Genomic DNA, 21,915 nt, shown 5'->3' on the forward strand with positions numbered 1-21,915 from the left:
TTAAGAACAAGAGTTCCTCACCCATGGGCTGGTTACCATCAAAAATCTCAAGCCAGCAGGTCTGATTCTGCATGAGCATTTTCACTTTGCACTTGGCAAGTTTCTGCTTCCTCTTACAAAAATGTTCATGCCAACGTCAAAGCCATTTGACTTCTAAATATAGTGTAACAGATGTGAATGAGGACTATATTATTTTCTGTGTTACACAAAGGGTCTTTCTTTTACCCAGTAAAGCCAGACACCAGTCGAGTTCTGGTTAAGCTCAGCCGTCTCAATCAAGGTAAATTGGACTGGTTCTATTCCTTGTTCAAGCACTGAAGCTTTAGTTACCAGATACCAGATTTTCTTAAGTTAGGATCTGTGAACAAGTGTCCATGCCTAGATTCTAGAGATTCATCAACACCTTAAAATGGAATATGATATTCATATGTACTTTTCTCTATACAGGGTTTCCCTCATCCTTAAAGGATCTCAACTCAAAAATGTCAAGAAGCACTGCTTTAGATACACACCTTCCATGGCAAAAAACCTCAAGTATAAGATACTTGCTATATTTAGGCACAAATTCAGTATCATAATGTCTAGCATTCAAAGAAAATACCTAGATAGTGGCTGGCTGGTTGACTGTTTTGACCACACAGCACCCCATGTATTTCTAAGGCTGCCCCTCGGTGTACTTAAGGTTGTAACTAGTGTTTTTCCCAGCTGTGGTACTGAGCCTTCCTTTCCTGAAGATTTGAGGCCACATTTGTTCATCAAATTTTACCAATTTCAAGCTCTTTTTGCCCTTCTAGTCCTTTCCAGACTGGCCACATTTCTTTACGACACATACCATGACCAGTGAACATGTAGACTTGTAACTAGTTTGAAGTAGGAGTCTGCCTTATTGAACATGAGGTCTTCTGGCTGGCAGAGCATTAAGGAGCCCAAGTGCAATTTAAAATGTGTGGTCCTGGGAGTCATTTGAATATAAGATGCACACCAGCTTTTGTTGTTTTCATGGTCTCCTTTAAAGTGGCTCACAAATGTCATGTCTTAGGCTGTTAGTCCAGAGAAAAAAGGTCTACAATTGAAGCTTAGAATAAAAATTTCACTTGGTTTTATAGGAGATCCAATTGCAAGGCAAAAAAAAAAAAAAAAAAAAAAGATTCCCTGTTTCAATTCATTTGGATATTCTTCCCTCCTTCATTTCTAACATTATAGGGTTCTTCTTAGCTTTTGGATACTATTTTAGTTTCTCCAACAATTTAATTTCCCTTTGGAAAGTGAACCAAAGTTGAAGCTTAATGTTTAATGTGGTCCTTTTAAGTAAAACATCATGTTAATAGACTATACAACAGACACTGAAGTGGGTGCCCAAGCTCATTTTCCCCCTTTTTAGTTATATGGTCAAATATAATAACTAAAAGACTAAATGCTTGTGGCTCTTTTATATATATTTAAAACACACAGTAAGAACATAAGAACATCTCAAATCATTGGGAAGAAAAAAGGGGTTATCAACCAAAATCTTTGGAAATTTCATAAAATTTAAATATCTGCAAACAATCCAACCAAAAAGAAAAAAATCCCAACATTTGGCTATGGAGGGCACTTCACATGTGAACCAAATGGCGTTATAACATTTTCCTTTAGGTAAACTAGTCACTAAACTCCATCAGAAAGAATACAAGAGCAATATGGAGACATCCCCAAATACCACGTACTCGCTCAGAACATTCTGTTATGAAGTGCTCATCTACCACAGGCTTTCCTTTCCATTGCATACATTACTTTACATTTCTACAATGCAATGTTGAAACAGCCTCCAAGTCTTGCAAAGTAGATAGATGTCCATTCTACAAAAATATTAACTTACAGTACATAACACTGAATAATTTTAATCTGTACATTTTTTTCCCTCCCATCATAGGTGACACGCGTCAGTTTGTACAAGTTAGAAAAAAAAAAACAAAAACATCTGGTTGTTTACATCTGGATTCATAGTCAACAGAGTCAACCAGAAGTGATGGGGTGGGTATAGTTTGAGAAAGTATAAATACAGTGTAATATTAATTGTGGTTAACAATATCCAGCTCTTAACAAAGTGATACAAAATAAATCTTAGATTTTTAACTGAAAAGATCTAGCTGAGAAGGTTCTGCCAGACAGTCGACCAACTGATCCAAATGGTTAAGGCTGACTTGACTTAGCAAGCTGCAGCGTAACCGAAAACAGTGGCGCAGTTCAGAGCTCTTCAAATGCATAGCTTCAGTGTTACACGCACATTAATTATATTCCTCCAATTAGTTAATCCTCTAGACAGTTTTCTTTTTGTTTTGCATGCATCCCGTTCCATTTTCATTAAGGGCATCTCTTCCTTGGTCAATCATGTGCTTTGCTTTTCAATTTGTTTTTGTAAAAATTTTTTTTTGTATGTTTTGTTTGTTAAGCTGTCAATACCTCCAACACTTGGAAAATGAAATATAGATGTGGTTTTACTGACAGAAGAGAATCAGAGCTATATGGACAATGCAAAATGAAATGAAACAAGTGTCAGAAACAGTTTATAAAAATGGCACATTTATTGCTACAGAACGGTCATGTACATGACTTCATCGAATAACTACAGATGGGAAACAGGTAATGGCCTAGACCAAGCTGGGTTTGTTTTTGTCTTGAAGGAACTCCAGCACACAACCTGTTTGGACACTTCTACAAATCAGAAATACACCAAAAACATGAAAAAATCGAGGCACTCAGCCACACATTGAAAACAAGGTGTAACTGTTTATCTTTTTTTTTTTTTTGAAATGTTTTCCCTTTTTTTTTAACAATTTTTTTTTAGTTTTTAATGCTGCAGCTATGTGTACAGTCGCAAAAAATTTCCCCGCTGCGACCTACAACTAAAAAACAAAAACAAAAACAAAAACAAAAACAAAAAAAAAAAACAAAAAAACAAAAAAAGCTACCATACAGTTTCATCTCAGTAACACATGGTAAAATAACATCTTTTAAATAGTAAAATAAAGTAACAAACTTTTACTCATAATGATTCCAAAAATCTACAAAGAAGAAATATTCAGAATCTGACAATTTTTTTTTGTAATATTCATGGTATAAAAGGATTGCTCCTGCGAAAAATAAGCCAAATATATTTTTTTTATTTTTAAATTTAGTTTTTTTTTTCCTACTAGGGTGTACTACACTCTATTTTATAGCAAAAAGAGCACTAGACAAACAAAGCTTTATAACAAAAAGCCAGGCACTGATACATGGTAAATCTCTGCTTTTTTTTTCTTATCTTCACTTAATTGCATCACAAGTAACAAGAATGAAAAAGGCCACAGTTCATATATTTTCACCATTACATATGTCTATAATACTTGAAATGAGGATGGCAAAACCAGCACTGCACAAAGATGAATCCACTTCAAGTCCCATGAGAAAGAGCATGTCTCTAAAGAAAAACAAACAAAACCAAAGCAAAATAAAAAGAGAGGCCTAAAGGCCTTGGTGCCCCATTGTGTTGGAATTCATCATATTCCATCTTGACCTTTTTGTTTTGTTTTGTTTTGTGTTTTTTTTTTTTTTTTTGTTTCCAGTCAGCCAGCAGACTAAATTTTTGTGCTTGTTTATGCTGAAATGGTTTCATTCCTGACTCAAGTTCACTTTTGGACACAGATCATATTCTGCCTGTTGGATCCAAGACGAAAATCCTCTTAACCCCGAGTCTTGGTTCAACTCCCTCCCCACCCCCCAACCCCTCATCAAAATAAAGATCACGAATAAAAAAACAAAACAAACAAACAAACAAAAAAAAAACAACAACCAAGAAGTAGGAAAAAGCGAAAAACAGAAAGGAATCGGAAGACTGAATCAGAACCAGTTGTGTTACTGGGTGGACTGACAGTTGTATAAACATTAGTGTTCCTTGCAGCTATACACAGAAGACAAATGGTAAAAGTTTCTAGATGAACAGATCCCTATTCTGCATATTCATAAATTACTTGAATGTGGAGGTGGATCAACTATTCCAAGTTGCTTTCAAAGTCCAAGTCTCTCCAACAGATTCCCAGCCTAAGTAGCATCAGGTATGCGGTATAGTATGGACCCTTGTGAAATTCTGTATAGTACTTTCATCCTAACTGTCTTCTGCTAAATTTCATTCGAAAATCCAGCGCAGGATACCAATATCTTACCTGGGTTTGATAATTACAAAACAACGACAAGAAAAAACACACTAAAAAGGCCACATTCCCTTTCACCTTTTTTTTTTTTTAAATGGGGATACAACCCAATTAATAGGTATAGGTGCAGATCCTGTCTCTCCACCAAGCAAAAAGTAGTGAGCAGCTTTTGGTGGCCATTAGAAAGTTTTTCGCCTATTTCCAAAGGGAATTCAACAATAGAGGTATTACATTACTGAGTAATGAATACATCAAAGCTGGTGAACAATAAATTGCAGCTTTTAACTCTGTTTGAGAACAAAATATAAAGCACCAATTTAAAAAATAATCAACTACAATTTAATTTTTTGCTTTGCTTACAGGTTTGAAAAACTTTAAATCAGCTCTATTAAGCACCTTTATGATAACACGTATCAAAAGTGCCATTCTTAAAATGTACATCAATGCAGGGAGTATTTCCAGTTCCCTAAAGAGTAAACACCGTATTTTCTTCTGTACACTTATCCTGAATGTGATCAGAGTATACCTGCTTCCTATATAATATTGTTCCTAGGGATACCCGCCTTGGTAGACTATACAAAATGAGTACAGAATGTACCACTAAAAGGAAATCTTGAACATACTGAGGGAACAAGTACACATGGTTGCCATTGTTCAGGAGGAGGGGAGAGTATACAATGTTGTCTTCCGTGCCCTTCTTTGAGCCCCTTTGTTCGTACATTTCACAGGAAAGTCTCAACATAACTTCATGAAGTTTGATTTCTGCTATTCTCCTAAGTTTTTAATCCACCTCCACATTTTAGGAACTTATCAACAAATCAAAGTATTTTAGTTTTATCGCTACTGAACATATTTACAGTTTTCAACACACACACAGCTAATCAAAATGTTTATGGGTTTGTAAAAGATGACCACGTGGTAACTATCTTATTTGTTCTTACATTTTCGGAAATGAACATAAAATTCAGATTCTTGTAGCTCACTATTTCATTTAAATGAGACGTTTTTTAAACCACACAGTTTAAAAAAAAAACAAAAACTGATACAATGTATTAAAACACATAATAACAAGAGTCTACATGTAAAAATATAACTTTTACATACACGATTTCAAAATAATGATACGTTTGCCATTTGTTGCATAAAATTTACAAATGTATTTCATTACTATATAACTGGCAAAACAGGAGAACAGATGGAACATTTAGACCATTTCGATGGATTTATGGCATTTACTCAGTGCTGATAGGTGGAAAAACTACTTGAACAGGGATTTTTTTTTTCTTAATACATGCCAAGATTGTGTGGCTGTAAAAATAGAAACGAGTTAGAGACAAAAGGATGCTGACAAGTACTTAACTAGGAGCACTATTTGTTTACTGCACACTATACACCAAAGTCAATCATTATAAAGATTCACGATGGAAGTTGGTTCAATTGTGCCCAGACGTCAAAGCTAGCTATCTGATGAGTTGCTGTGCCATAGCTTGATCTATGTTTCTATCAAATATGTTAAGTATAAACTTCATTCATACTGGCCAGAGAAATACTGCACTACCCCTCCTCAAGAAAGTGCAACTTAATGCTTTAGGACTTATAAGGCTTGTTATAATGCTGCATGATGATTGAATATTGGCATTTTTTCAGACGAAGGAGGAGGCAGTTAAGTCATCTACATCTTAGTAAACCCATTTTGAAAACAAAAAATCAAGAAAGCAACAAAATCAATCAGCTCTGTCACACTACTTGCAATTTTCTCATTTGATGGTTTTTGAACTTTACTTGTTTTTTTTTTTTGTTTTGTTTTGTTTTTTTTCCAAAAATCTGACCATGTATTCAGAAACGCCTCACTGCACACTACTTCGGCTACACATGTAGGTAACACCTTAATCATTTTGTTAAATCACAGCCACTTTGATTATGTTATGTTTCCGATGATATAAACATTGGAAGGCACAGTGGTAACATTGTAGCATTCTAACCTTGTACCTCTGAAAATCCCAGAATAGGGTCACAAACGCAACATTACAGTTCAGACAAACTCTTTTTGCCATGTCTTGGTAATGCTGCTTGTAATATCTACACATGATGTGACTTTTAAGTCCTGTGTTCCCAAAAGACTGGAGAAACAACTTTCTACTTATTTATGAATGAAAAACAACATCAGGGTCAGCATTTTATCCTGCGTCACCTCTCCAGAAGCAGAGTCGGCACTACAGGTTACGATAACAAACCAGGGAAAGGGACAGAAAGACCAAAAAAAAAAAAAAAAAAAAAAAAAGGAAAGAAAAGGAAAGAAAAAAGAAAAAAAATCCGTATTTACAGTAAAATCTTTCTTTTAAAAAAGTTAATCAGTACTATTTTTTTACAGGAGAAAAAAGTCTGAAACAAATGAACAAAAGCTTACCATAGTCACTAAATTTTTAATATATATTTATATATATATTTATATATATATTTGTCATAGGTCTATAAGATCCATCTGTTCCTCCTACCCTAAGGAATGGCTAATGTCATCACTTTGTTGTCATCAGGACGTTTGCTGGTTTTGTTACGAGGGCAGCCGAGCTTCCCTTATTCGATATCCGGTAATAATAAACACTAGCTGACTTGAATACCAACAAAAACGTTCATGTAGTTGTCTTCAGAAGTACACTTTTTCATTATTGCAAGTTTACAATTTTTTAAATTAAATATTTTTTTCAGACTTACAAATTAATTATATTTTTTTTTTTCCAAAAGAAGTTTAGGCACAAATGCATTGTTCCACAGTGTGGAAAGATTGCCATTCAGTCTCTGGGCTGCGTCTCAGCCTGCACACACCGCTTTGCACATTCTGAATGATATGTTAGAGGGTCACCCCTCAAGTTGCACTTTTTTCTTTCTTTTTTTTTTTTGTTTGTTTTTCGGTTTTCTGATCATTGGGAATGCTGAAACCTCTTGCGTCTGCGATTCATAACTACTCAGACTTGTCTTATATTACAAAAAAAGGGGTTAAGGAGAAGTGTTTATGTGGGTTTAAGATAATACAGCTGTTAAGGAAGTGGTCTCTTGTATTAATGAAGCAATGTGGCAACTTGGACCTGAGAAGGGAAAAAGAGAGGAAAATTAATTCATACACCTAAAACAGAGGAAGTAAACGTTTTATTTTTAAACTGGGGTTTTTTTCCCCAAAGGGGAAAAATTTGTTAACTGGGGCGAATGTTGACGTTTATGGCTGATGCCTCGGGGAGGAGGGCGACAAAGGAAGGGATTTCCGAAATGGCAGAGAGCACACTTGCCCTTTTACATCTGTCCCATGTGGTTTGACGCGTCTCCCATTCCAGGGTGCGGGCCCGCCAAGGAGAGCGGGGGAGGTTCTGAGGACACCTTCTCTTCCTCCCTTCTTTTCAGACACGCGGCTTTCGGATTCAGATTCCTCTCTGGAAGAGTGAAGCCAAGAATGTGGTTAGTGCCCACGGCTTCTGATAGAGGGCAGTAATGTGCTCTCGTCTGCTGACCCTCTATCGGGGTTTCCACGTCAGCCAGCGAGAGGAAGAGCCAGCAAAGGCACGCTATAGCCATGCATTTGGTGGGTCACCAGTACAAGCTGGACGGCTTCACAGGATAAGAAAGCTGGTAAAACAAAGATACCAAACGTGGATTCCTGAGAGTACGTACGAAAGCACTGTGGTGCCGTCTTACTTGTAAGAGCATCCTGTACCTTAGCCATGGGAGAGAGGGGGGCTGCCTTACAGATTCAGAGGCGATCTGCACTTGACCCCGTGACTCTGAACCATGCTTATGGGGCTGCTTCTCTGCTCCCGCTCCAGGCCGGCAAGTCGATCCCTACTCCCTGCAGCCGCAGGCTGCCGTGACCCCTACGAGGAGGCGGCGGGGGCACTGACCTCGGACTTGCTGCTCCAGGCTGAGGATGACGGCCACGGCCTGGTGGAGGATCAGGAGCTTGGTCTGGGGCTTGTCACTCTTGAGGTGGAGCTGCACCATGCGGCCGAGCTCCTTGAAAGCCTCGTTGATGTCGCGGACGCGCAGGCGCTCGCGGGCATTGTTGGCCATCCTCCGCTCCTTCTCACGCTCTGCCTTCTGCTCCGGTGTCAGGTCCTCGTCATCGTTATTGCTGGGGGACAAAAGGGATGCGACATTTTCTAATGGTGTGGGGACAAAGAAAGTCTCTAAATTGGTTTTGTTTTCTTCGAGAGTTTTCTGGGGATGTGTCCATCTTCAGCTGTTGTCCTCGGCAGGATTTTACATCCACTTGAACTTGGGACTGCTATAGATGGCTGTGACAATCCATACACGAGACATTCCGTTTCTCCCAGACATTCAACCCAAACAAAACCAGAGGGGTTAAAGTTAGGGCCCACTGTGTGCCCATGCTGATGTAGGGGGTAAAGCGCAAGCGCGGCTTTTTATCAACGAGGCTACACTCTGCCAAGCAAGGCCACGGTCAACTTAGCCTCGAGGCTAGTCTGCATGGCCACAAAGCAGAGCGTTTTACACAGACTGAAGGTGTGTGTGCTGTCGTTTTTAACTTTCATACTGTGACATCTGGAACCTGAGGAAAACAAGTGCTTGAGAAAAGACTCGGACAGGTCAGAATGAACACGATACAGCTGAAACAGGAGTAAGAAGGCCCTACATTCAAGACCCCAGAGCAATGAGAGTGCAGACAGAGAACTTTTGTCCATGTTTCACTAATAACTAGCTCTGAAGGCATGGCTATTCCACTCAATGTATCTGAGTCTCATTTTCTCCATGTGTTAAATAAAAAGGCTAGAAAAACCATGATCTCCATGGCTTTTAACATCATGGACATTTGTGAGCCCCCAAAACAAGTTGGGAAAATCTGAGTTGACACGCACTGTGCAAAGCAAACAGAATACGATGGACTAAATACCAAACAGCTACTGGTTATAAATGACCATGACCTCATCATGAGTCAAAAATGAAGCCCAAAAGCTAATCTCTGATGGTTAGAACCAAAATATTACATTTCATGGCAAAGGCATGGTTGGATCCAGTATAGTCTGGAAAGGCAATATTCCTTCTGTCTGTTTCTGGCTGTCATGCCTCTGAGTGTTATAGTTTGAGTTAACATGAGCAAGAAGCTTTTTGGGTATAAGAGATGTTATAAGAGATATAAAAAGTGAGGTCAACTTCACTGAAAAAGTAATAGGCTCCTCATTATATGAAACAATATGGAGGTGACCACCTGTAAGGATCTTAACCTGGAGGTCCAAGCATTCATCTAAATGACCATGATGGTTAACCTCTACTTTAAAATTCTACAAATCTGAAATGTTCACAGAATAAAGGTGTTAATCACAATATTTCAGAGCAGGAGAACATGGGGTAAGTTATCTAGTCAATTTAATGTACACTTAATGAATGTTGGCTTAACATGCGTGGCTCTGAATCTTCCAGTTTGGAGAATCTCTGGGTAGCTTCCAAATTGCAATAAGGACCAATTATAGCTGAGAAGCTCCAATCAATCACAAATGGGAGTGGGATTCTTTGGGTTGCAAGCACATGTTGCAAATACAGATGATGTATGTAAGCCAACAACACTTGTAAGGGAGGGGAAGAGGAAGACACCAAAGAAAGATGCCTTAAGACTTGGCTCATCTCCCTATGGGTCATATACTCCCTGCCAGATGGGACCGTCTGCCATAGATGTGTGCTGGTGAACACACAACTGGACTGAACCTGTGGGAAATGGCTCTCTTTCAGTGTCATCTAAGCCTCCTCACTTCTGCTGAACCCTCCTCCCCACCACGCCTAACTTCTGCTGATGGCAGCCAAGTCAAGGTTACTGTTAATTCACGTCCACATTCCATTACACAAACAGGTTGTAACAAGTGAAAAGAGAACACAGCCAAGTCTGTGGTGGCCCTTCCCTGAAGTTAAAATTTTGAGTAACACTTTTAAACATCACACAGGTGTCACAGCTTTCACAGAGTGGGTCTGAAAGTGGGAACTTGTTTTCCAAAGGTATTCAGGCTAGTAACTAATTAGGCCCGATTATTCACTTATAAATAGTAAATAGGTTGATTTTGCAAATAAAACTACCTAGCATTGTCTCACATCCCAGTTTGGGAGGCATTAGGTAAATGTCACAAGAATAACCGTTTCAATAAGAAGGTTCTTAACAGCAAGTGAAACGTTGTACGGAAACTTCCAAGAATCTACTAATATGCATAAGTCACGGCCACTAGTTGAATTACTGAGAACTGACGGGAGTGGCAGAGAAGACGGTAGGGATTCGAAAGCCCCTCCTTAAAATTTCACCAATGTGGCCAAGAGTCAGGAGAGTCTGTAGTGATGGTGGGAGGTAAGGGGTAAGAAGCTTGTACCATTTTCTGGAAATTTTAGCAGGGGATGTCCTACAATTTATCCCAATGATTATAAAGGCGATTATGAGAAAGTGGCATGTTCTTAATTCCTAAAGGGCATTAGCTCTAACCCCGAGAATGACAGCTTCTAAAAGGGGGAAGTGTAGTCGTGGTACAATTTATTTAATTTACAAATGGAAACAACCCAAGGGAACTAAAGCAAAGCACAGGGGTGCCACGGTGTTCGAAAACCATCTGATCGTCAGACTAGAGTTAACATTCCACGAGAAAGACTCTAATTTAAAGATATTGGATATTTAAGAAAACCAACCAGAAGCTATTTTCCTGCAGTTGTATTTTCTGTAGAAGGGAGTATCTGGGAGAAAAAAGCGAGCAGTTTAGGTATTATTATTAGATAGATCAACATATTTAAGATAAAGCTGGGAAATCAGTATATTCTCATGTTCAAGATCAGAAAAAAGTCATAGTTGCATATACCTCAATGGAGTTTTTAACACGGCTAAGATCTCTTTTTTAGAAATATTTTGGAAAGATCATTTCGGACCAAATTTGCAGAATATGCATCATTTTAAAAATCAACTGTTTGCACTTGAATCAGTTACAAATTGTTTTTACCGTGTGTAATTAGCACTGTGTCCAAATTCACAAATGCAAAGACACTGTAGGCTTCACTAGAGTACCAGTATCTCAAACGATACCTCGGTAGCTCTAGAGCAGGCCTTTAATTTTCTTTTCAGCTGTCGATTTACCTGCCAGGAAAAAACTGAATAGTTTCTTCCTGTTCTGTTCACTTCATCAAAGTCCAATAAAGGAATTAAATGAAGCGACAGTATCATATACTGTTACCTAGATCTTGACCTAGTAATCGATTTGATATCCTTCTTGTCGTCATCTAACTTCTTGTCCTCGGAAGATTTCGTGTCTTGCAGGTTCTCATCCCCCTCGTCGTCGGATTTGATCTCAGAGCTGCCGGAGGAGACGCTCTGGCCCTGCAATCCTGGCGGCATGCCTAACGGAAGAGAGAGAGAGAGAGAGCAGGTGATGTTTCTGCCAAACACTAGATGCGCGCGCGCACACACACACACGCACACACACTGCAGACCGCGAGCTGCCAGCCATATAGTTCATGCTGCTGAACTGTGATCCTTCTGCCGCATTTGTTTCCATGCGATCTGGTGAAGTTTCAAAAATGCACCTGTGGAAGCAAGTTTTCCCTGCATTGGCTCTGAGGTTAAATTCTATTTTGCAATCTTTTGGAGTAGATGGTAATTTCACTGTCTACAAAACATCAACTTAATTGCAATGAAAATCATAATCATGAAAATCACACACCGCAATGTTCTGATTAAGAACCCAAGTAAATATCAGCTATTATATTGAGTTTCTTCCATATGCAATGATTTAATAGAAAAATGTCCTTAAAATATAATTCCCAGGGAGTACGCTAAATATGTGCAGTCAAGACTTCAATAGATACCCTAATGATATTCTGAAATTAGGTTTCTCTTATCCTCAAGGAGTAATCAGCATTTAAAAATGGTACATATGGAAAGCAGTTAGCTGCTCACTGAAGAAATTTTAGCTTTATCACTGCTCAACTTTCAAGATCACAATACATTTTAAAATGTGACCCTCATGTATCCACTTATTTCTAAGGTATAAGCATGCCTATTGGGTATTCTCCTCTGTTTGTAATTTGTGTAGTCACTCAAAATTGGTCTGTGGTCCAGAAGCATCCTTATCACCAGAGCCCATTAGAGATGCAGAATTTCAGACCTACTGAGTCAGAATCTGCACTTTAACAAGGTCCTCAAGTCACGCTTATATACACTCAGGTTTAAGAAGCACTGACTCTCTCTCTCTCTCTCTCCATACACACACCCACCCACCCACACATACACACACACACATAATTAACACTCAATTTGTACAATGTTTAGCCAGTGGTAAAAAGCCTATGCATATTCCTGGGGCAGTGTTATCACCTTTACTCTAAACATGGGAAGGGGTGGGTGATGAGAATTTAAGTGTCTGCCAGTCACTGGGCCAGCCAGTTGCACAGGGAGCATGGGAGCCAGGTCTGGCTCCTGTGGTATAACTTCCTGGGGTCATGAAAAGCTGAGTGGGGTCTGTGGTTTGAGGCAATCATTATGGGGCGAGACGAAAAGTGAAAATCATTCCACCAAGTTCCAGTTTTTAAATGTACCTACATTTCCTTCCATCTTAAACGACAAAAACAATTTCCTTCCTTCCTATTCATTTGGAAATATCATTTTCAGGCTACAACTAACCACATTAGAGGACCTGAATGAGTAAAATGTGGAAATAGCTAAAATAAAATTTCCTCTCATCAGTCTGTTGTCTCATTCCCTGCTGAAATAGGACCAGGATTTCAGAGGATGTTTGAGGAAAACAGTTACTGAAGAAACACAATTAGCCGGCTACGTTCTAACTGCTTTCCCATTTGCTTACCATTTTTGTACCAAATTTGATTCTTGGTTTTCTGCCAGTGCTTCCTGAGGAGTGTATGCCAAGTAAGCTTGGGATCAACACTGGATTCACTATTGTCTAAGTGAGGTCGGAAGGGCCTTCGGAGGCAGACCTACCTCTGTAAGGGTCCTGGGGTGGGTTCAAATCCGGGGAAGTTGCAGACTGGACAGGAAGCTGTGGAACTGGAACCTGGTTTGGCACAAGAGAATGGCTGCCTCTCAGGGCCACACCGTCTTCACGATGGGCCCCAACCTGAAAGGGGGAGAGGAACGGTAGAGTTTATTTCCAGGGGCAGCAAGGACCAGCCGAAGGAACACGGGCCTTTGAAAAACAAGACTCCCAGATGCCTTTCACTAGAGGGCGCTGAAGGACCGCACACGCACCTACAGAACCCTGCAAAACACTTCACACTCAGTAAGATGCCTTGCTGTACATTCAGTGACAAATATGGCAGAGTAGCTCAGGCAGGTAAAACGTCAAATTGTCTCCCAGGGTGCTGCAGTGGAGCGCACTGATTCGTACCCATCTGTCTTCTATCATGTCCGCCAACAGATCTGACAATTATCTTAATGCCCATATGCTTAATTGTGGGCTTCTCAATTCCCCCATTGCTATCGGAAATCCTACAGGAATTTCAATTTGGCATTCGACTTTCATTTCAGGGGATAAGATTCTCAGGCCTGCCATTTTTTTTTCCATAATGCCAGCTAAGCCTCTGACAGCGGAAGCTACGGCAGTATGGGACACAGCCCCTGCTCGGTACAAATATAATAAAATGTCACCTGGCTTTCCAAAACTGGCAGCCCATCCCAGATTAATGTTTACTGTATTTCATCAGCTGCTGAGCTCCAAATCCAAAGGGGGACCGTCTCTGCCAATGCCACCACACCGGAAAATGTACCAATAAAGGTTTTATTAAACACACCAGTAATGCCATCATTGCCATGCAAAGAGGTTTGGACATTTTTCCATTTTTCCTCCCACTATTCTGATCCTAGAAAGATACTGCACTGTAAACACTCTTTACGTTTCCATGAATAAAATTACAGAATACAGCATGATGACTTGGTCTGGAAGAAACACTGCTGAGCATTTTAGTAACTACTACTGCCTACTCGAGGGTCCGGAGATGTTGCACCAGTGACAACGAGACAGCAAGTGCTGACTTTATGGCATGTGCCTTAAAGCAAAACCATTCAGCATTTGCAAACCAAGAGGAACATGAGTAGCTTACATTTTTGTTTGCATTTTCAAGTAGTTAGGCTCTCCGCCTATTGTCAGGCGAACAATGTATGCAGGATCGTGGGTCTGACCCTAAAAATATTTACCTCTGAATTTTTACTGTTATGAATCAAAAAGTTTAATTTTTTCCCCATCCAAAACCAAAAAGCCCACAAAGCAGAATCTTCACTCATTTGCTGCCAAATGTTTTAAAAGAGTATCTCCAAAGAAAGCAACGACAATCAGAATCTGAACCGACAACAACCAAGTTCACAGAACCGAATGAAGCACACGCTATCTAAAAGCAACCTGATATGAAGTATCACCGTTACATAATCCAAAACAGTACAGAAGGAAATAACTCAGGGGGGAGGGGGAGGGACCACATAAATCATACTAATTGCTCAGATTCAAAATATAGCAAGAATAAAAGGATTTAAAGACTCATGGGCATCGGGACGCATAAGTGAATGCTGTAGCTAAGAGTCCAGGGATGTCCGCCACCTGTGTGCCTGTGTCCCTTCCCAGAATGTTCTGAATGGTGGTTATTAGGTTCTAGGAGGGTGCTTCGAATGTAAGGAGACCTCGATTACCTCCCACAGCAGCCCATTTTCATCACAAGTTGGCCATTCCATTTTCATCACAAGTTGGCCTCCTTGTGTATTCCATCCACTGGTTCTAGTTTCAACTTCGGGAGTTTCATGGAGTAAGTGTAAGTCCCCTTCACGTGTTTAACACCACTGCCATGCCACTGGCGTCTGTCCCCCGGTGACCAGCGCCCCGTCCTTCCAGGCAGGCCAGGCCCACTTGACGCTTCCAAAGCATTTTTCACTTTTGGTATGTTTTCATATTTATTCCAAACAAAAAGGTGATAGCTATTTTCCATTCAGGTTTTGATTTGCCGTTTTTATGTTTGTGCATTTACAAGACTGATTCAATGGATGATTATCCCTCCAATCTAAGATGTCAACTTGTATGCGTGCATTTTACAGGCCTTGATCAAATGGTAGCTCTTGAAGTCTGTCAATCAATGTTAACCCAAATAATTACCTTAGTGCTGATTCATATTTATTGGTATTTCCAATGGATTTAATCTCTTAAACTTCCACAGAAGGTGATTCTAAATTGGGAGTCACTGAAGGTAACCCCAGGTTTGAGCATAGCAAAGACGTAAATGCTTTTACGTTAGGCATTCTATTAAAACCCTCAAGCCTTCTTTGTAGCATCCGTGATGTAATTTAAGGTTAGGGTTTTGATTTTTACTTAAAATATATTCAGATATTGGTCCTGTGCTTCTTTTCTCCCTTCTAGTTCACATTCAGATTAATTTTGCAAGAGCAAAAAAGAGCCCACAACCAATTATCTTTGTATTTTCCTTGCCTCAACTATTATGAAAGACTGAGTAAAAACAGTACAATGATGAGAATCAACAATATCTAGATTTTAACTGTAACTGGTTTCTTTGTTAGCTGTGTAACCATGGGTAAGGTATTCAAATACAAACTGAAGAAATTAACACTAGGTTATAGAGAATGAGTCCCATGTTTATTGCAAAGGGTGGTAATAGGCAAAACAATTGGTACATAATAGGTACTTAACAATTATAGATATTATGTGAAAATATCTGCAAATCCTTGCATACCACGTAAAAATAAAAGTCTATATAGTTCAAAACCCCTCAGAACACAAGCTACCTTCATTTAAGATCATCTTTGTACTTTTTGTTTCTATTTTGTTCACGTGCATTTGATTTTAAATCTTTCCTCCTACACAATGACAGTGAAATCTTAAATGATCTTATAAATATGTTGAGAAGACAGTTGTTACAACTGTATTTGTTTGGATTTTAGCCATACATGTTAACTAACTTTATATATTTTCCACAGATCATCTCAAATAATATACCAATCATTTTCCACAAAGGAAGTTGCGAACAAAGTTGCTCTTGATGATTTAAGGCTGCCTTTGTAAACTATGCACATTCCAGGTCAAATGAATGAATGATGATGGGTCGAGATCCTTGTGGTAATGAGCTTGATTCTCCGGGATCAATTCCATTGCCTGTGGCTATGCAATAGTATTCTGAAGAATTAACTTTGCTTTGTTTGTTTCCTTGGCCACAGACAGCATGTCCTAACCCCATTTACTTCTCTTTCGGAAACATTATTTTTGGTCACATAAGAGACAAGGCAAGAATGATAGTGGATGGTCAACACAATCCATCACTGGAATAGCTCATAAATAGAAGGAGGAGCCAATATGTACAGAATACAAGGGTCAAGGCTTGACCACCTTCCAAATAATAAATAGGTAAGAATATAACTAGAAAAAAGCAGATTCCTTCAACCTGCAAATAGACTCTAAGGATGGTACCTACTTTTAGAAAATCTGTACTTCATTAAAGCCCTATTTTCATAACGTTTTCATCTAGGTAAGCAAGAGTTTAAAGTTAAAAGCCAGTCTAAGAAAGTAGTTAATTTTATCAATATTGATAGTAAATTTTATTTTTTGCAATCTTTAAGAATGGTCTTCTTAGTTACATACAATGTGGTTTTAGATATATTTATGCTAAATGTAAAAGACAAAATTAAATTTCTAAAAATTATACAGAGTTAACTGATTGATCAAAGAGTACATTTATTAATTCAAGAAATATTTACTCATCTACTTCATGCTTGTCACTCCAGGGGGTGCTAGGGATGGGATGGTAAATAACTTAGATGACCTCATGAAGCTTAGAGATTCTCTGTGGGATTTTTGCACACTGATCACTTTAGTGTGGCGGTTTTCATAGTAAGTCTCTCAAGTAAAAGGAGACTTTTCATGATTTCTGTAATTTAGGTTTTGAGCCCAGAGAACACCCAGGACTAAGCCACTCTTTGTCTCTCATGGGCCAGCCTCTCTTGTCCCTCTGCTGGTACCTCTGTCTCTCTGGCATTTGTCCCTTCATGACTATAGTCTGAACTCTCCTTTCATGATATCTCAGTACATTCTTTAAGGTTCTGAACCTGTTGCTAACTCCCTCTCTTAGTATTTCTGAGCTCAGAATGCCAAGATCATCTGATGGTAAGCTCAACATTTTGAAGCAGACACGAACCATCCTTTGAATGGGCCACTCTAGGGTTAGGTGTCCCCATTACTGGTTCAATGAACTACAAAAGAAGAGGAGGGAAGATCATGTGGTCTAAGCATGGATGCCCACTCCACCATAAATCATGCCTCCCAAATCATGGCTCTTAGATACAAATATCTAAGTTACCCTGCATCTCAGGTCAAGTTATATTCAAATTCTGACATGGCTATTTAAATTTTCCTGTGTTAATTTATCACTGGGAATAATTAAATACCTTCAGCAGTACATTACTTCTTTTGAATAATGTAAACAACATATAATTTTAAATAACCTTACTTTCCAAGGAGAGGATGGATACATTAGAAGCACTTTTCAATCACAGCATAGAAACTTTAAGAGCTTGAGAGACTTGGAACCCAGTTAGGCCAAACTCTTCATTTTACAGAGAAGAAAGCTAAGGTTGAAGATAGTGAAGCGAATTGGCAAATGTCTAGTAAGACTAAAATAGATTTTGAGTTCAGAAAAGTTATAACAACACTGAATAATTTGATTGGTGTGTGTGTGTGTGTGTGTGTGTGTGTGTGTGTGTGTATGGGAGGAGAACAAAGTTAAGGGACAAAAAGGGTTTATCTCTTGGAGCTTTTGTTTACAACAGAGTGCATATATGGGCATGTGTGTGTGTGTGTAGATATAGATACGAAACTCATTTTATTTTTCTTTATCATAGGGAAAAAAACCACCATAGTTCACCAAGTAGGGCCAAGGCCATGGCCGAGATGTCTAACTAAATTACAAAATTTAATACTTGCCACAACTCCTCCAACATAAACAGATTTCAAAGACATGCAGCTTCAAATTAGGTGGCTGTTGGCAAGGGTATTTTAATGTGGGGATGCGTGCAGCATCCTGGTAAATATCCTTATCCTGATCCTTGAGCTAACAACAAACACCACAAACAAAAAAGACATTCAGTGTTTCTGCTCTCTTTGTTTCCAGGGAGTATTGTGAAAGTAATTATTCTGTTGTATTTAAGAGGCCTATTTCATGGATGGGAAAATGTATTAAATTTCATTTGGCAGTTATTCAATCCTTGTTAATGTTATCTCCAGAGATAACTGCTTCAAAGCAGGCTTTCAGACCTCAGTTCCTTCTCTTCTACCATAATCCTTCTAAAAGAGTGTAGGATGGGAACTTTAGGAAACTTGTCATTAATTTCTAGACCAAGTGATAATGATACAAAACTAGATATGCTATCAGAAACTTTTTGGTATTATCAAAAGAAAAGCTTGTTATTCATGGCATCCGGTTCAAAATGTGTCTTTTGACATAGGTGTTTTTTAGAAAGAAGAAACAAAACAAGGAAATGGGACAAAGAAAAAAGTCCTGGTAACTTTTACTTTTCTCTCTTCTCTTCCTCTTCCTCTTCCTGTTTTTCCATAAACACAAAACAAACGTTGATGGGCTTTTACTGTAATTAGACACCCACTGACACAGAAAAGAGTTGTGGTGTCTGAACTGTAATCTCCCCATGACATATCAATTAGACATGACAGTTGTGGAGAGCTAGATTTCAGTTTCTAGGATCCTGCCAGATCTCTGTCATATTAGAGGAAAGAAAACTTATTTTCTCAAAGATACAAAACATTGTTTAGTCCAGAAGTGCATCTTTTAAAGAGGTGGGAAGTGGTCATGCAAACTTTAATGGCTCACAGATGGGTACCCGGAAGTTCACGAAACGGTGGCACCGGACGGATACTGCGAGGAACAACACCGGAGGCCCCGAGATGTAGCAGAAAACAAGACCCACCTCTGATAACCAACTCCTTTGTGTGAGAAAGTTCTAACATCTGGGACACTCTTCAACCACAAATATCACTTCCATATTTCTCAGTTCAAAAAATTATCAGACTACTTTTTAAAAATTCCTGTGATTAAACATTTAAAGGACTTTTCACGAAAAGTCAGATCTGGATTCGCTTCTTCTGTTTGGATTTTGATTCTTGAGAGCCGTTTATTGGGAGAAGACTTCCTCACACCAGAGAACACCTGTTTTTTTCCCTAGAAATCTCACAGCCTCACAGCTTTGCTTATGCTTTGCCTGAAAGTTAAGGTAATTCCTTACTGGGCAATTCTTGGAGATTTATTGAATGCTTATTCTCCAGATGATAAAATAATTTTCAAGAGGATTTAAATCTGATGTAAATAACCCCGGCCTTGGCAGGCCTGACCTGTCACATGATCGGCCAGGCTGAAACTCCCCTGATGTCCACCAGCACGGTTAAAATGAATGATTCTGTGATTTAGTTCGAGAGATGCAAATGGTTGTTATCTGATTTCAGTTCATCTTTTTTTTTTCTTAACTCATAAGTTCCATCTATTAAAACTGTTTCATTTCTCTCCTCTGTATCTCCACCCTCCGCCCCCAATTCTCTACAACACTTTCCTACAGGGGAAACTGTAACTGGATGCATTCCACCCAGTGAGAACCTCAGCAGGTGGTTAACAGAGTCCATTTCACCCCTTCTTGCCCCAGGTAGCAGGTTAGTAAGTAAGTGGTAGGCAACTAAACTTAATCCACGTCCATCTAGCACAGAGATTATGGTGAAAGTTTGTGATTACTTGTACACGGCTTCTTTTGTTTGCAGTGAAGGGAAAGACAACTGAACACCTGATGTGTACCTGGGATTCGGGATCCCCGAGCACAGACACACCTGCAGAGCATACAACTGAGGGGCTGGCTTGCACATAATGCATGCTCTGTAGCCAGCCGGGGAGGTCCATCCCTAGGGATTTATCTTCACCTCACTGGCCTTTATTTTTTAAATGCATTTCTTATCATCCCAGTAACACATGCTTATTGTAAAATATTTGGAAAGGAAGGGTAACAAGCTTCCCGAAACCAATGAAACACTCCTTCCCCATCACTTCCTAAATACCCCCTTTCTGAATGCTGTATTCTCTGCCCATCAACTGTTCCTCTGCGTGTCAAGGTTCTAGCACAGCTTGTCATTGTTCTGTGGGTCAGGTCTAAGATCGGTACCTTGTGCATCTGTGTCCTTCACCTGGACACCACAGGGCCGTTTGTTCCAGTTCCTTCCTCTTTTCAAGTTCCTTAATCTCCAACTTTAGTTACCTACCCATGGCTCCCCATCGGCCACATTCACTCCTGCGTCAGCAAGGCCTGATTCAAGCCCTCCCTGCTCTGCCTCCCAGTGCTGGGTTCCTCGGCACAACTCACCGACCACTTCTTTTTTATTAGTCCCACAGATCCCCTTATTCCAACTACTTCTTGACTGTCTGGGTCTCTAGAACTCTCACCATCTTGCTGGGCTTGGACAGGGCTCTCCCCTGACTATTCATTATGGACACTGCCCTGAAAAGCACTCACGGACAGTGCTTAATTAAAGCGCAGGGCACTCGCTTCAATGCTTTTGTTTGGCTGCCATTCATAAAGCTTACACTTGTCTTGAGATGTAAGTCTCCCAAGGGCAAGGACTAGGTATACAGGACATTGTATAGGATTGTAATATTATCACATGCAATTAGATGCTTCCTAAATAGTAAACGATGAAACATGTGGCATGTATCTGTTTTACTATCTCTGAAATCTATAGCCTTTTGATATCATCAAAGACACATTTTAAGGGTTTCTATCCACAAGTAAACATTTTTTGTTTAATTCGACAAATGCCTCTGAAATGTCTACTGTATGCAAGGCACTATTCAGGTATTTGTAGGAGAAATAATAAAAGATAGACACGTCTATTACTTAAGGTTCTTACAGCTTAATGTTGAAGACATGTAAGACAAACTTAAGGGAATGCCACGAAGGAGTTCAAGGTTATGTGGGGTTTTAAAGGATGGGCAAAACCATATCAGATTGAGAAACCAGGGACTTCCTTCTTAAATAGGCTTTGAATGATGGGTAGAATTTTGACACAAGTTATCTAAATATATTTTTTAAAAAAGATGACGTTTAACATCCATGAGGTAACATCTCACCTTTAAATGAAAGTTTCTGTTTTTACATCGAGAAGTGGCATTATTTTTGGTATTACACAGATATATGAAGAAGCAGCTAAGGACTATATATTAATGTGTTTTCGTGTTGTCAGACTACATATTTTGGACAAAAAGCAGATTTTTGTGAAGCGCTTTATAAACCTCCACGGCTTTACTACAAAGGGAACAACACAGGGCATTGTGGACGCAAATGGTACCTCACTGTATGTGTGTATTATTGGCCCGAATGATTCACTCTTATTTAACTGCAGTGAAGTCTTTCATCTCCCAGCTATACAATAATAGTTTCCATATGACCAGTGGCTCTGCTATAAATAAGATCAAAAGCAAAAGAAAGGATTTAATAAAAGAAAATGACATTAAAGGTAGCATTAAATCAGGGGGAAAAATACCAATATCCAACTCTTTTTTTGTTTGTTTGGTTGGTTTTTTTGAGACCGACGCTGCTTCCCCAACATGTCCTGAGAAGACATTTGACAAGAAGTAGGTATGTACAAAATCCATTTGGGTATGCCTTAGAGTGGTAAAGATTAAGTTGGGGGGCAGTGGGGAGTGTGGGGGTAGGGGAGAGCACCCCCAGTTAGGG

General features: G+C 39.3%; 1 protein-coding gene across 50 annotated transcripts in view; it reads right to left on the bottom strand.

Annotated features, from left to right (window-relative positions):
• Positions 1 to 7,022: 7,022 nt before the first annotated feature.
• TCF4 (transcription factor 4) overlaps positions 7,023 to 21,915 on the bottom strand; it is a 350,526-nt gene continuing 335,633 nt past the window's right edge. For 17 of the 50 annotated variants that reach the window (XM_043558914.1, XM_043558917.1, XM_043558941.1 and 14 more), the window contains 5 exons: positions 13,129 to 13,264; positions 11,369 to 11,531; positions 8,057 to 8,286; positions 7,451 to 7,591; positions 7,023 to 7,252 (listed from right to left, as the gene is read on the bottom strand). In XM_043558914.1, the coding sequence (XP_043414849.1) occupies positions 7,455 to 7,591; positions 8,057 to 8,286; positions 11,369 to 11,531; positions 13,129 to 13,264 (666 nt within the window). In that variant the 3' untranslated portion in view covers positions 7,023 to 7,252; positions 7,451 to 7,454. Of the gene's footprint in view, positions 7,592 to 8,056; positions 8,287 to 10,832; positions 10,878 to 11,368; positions 11,532 to 13,128; positions 13,265 to 21,915 lie in introns of all 50 variants that reach the window. The other 33 variants (XM_043558911.1, XM_043558902.1, XM_043558903.1 and 30 more) reach the window with 5 other exon arrangements.

This window comes from Prionailurus bengalensis, chromosome D3, assembly GCF_016509475.1.
Source record: "Prionailurus bengalensis isolate Pbe53 chromosome D3, Fcat_Pben_1.1_paternal_pri, whole genome shotgun sequence".
NCBI lineage: Eukaryota > Metazoa > Chordata > Mammalia > Carnivora > Felidae > Prionailurus > Prionailurus bengalensis.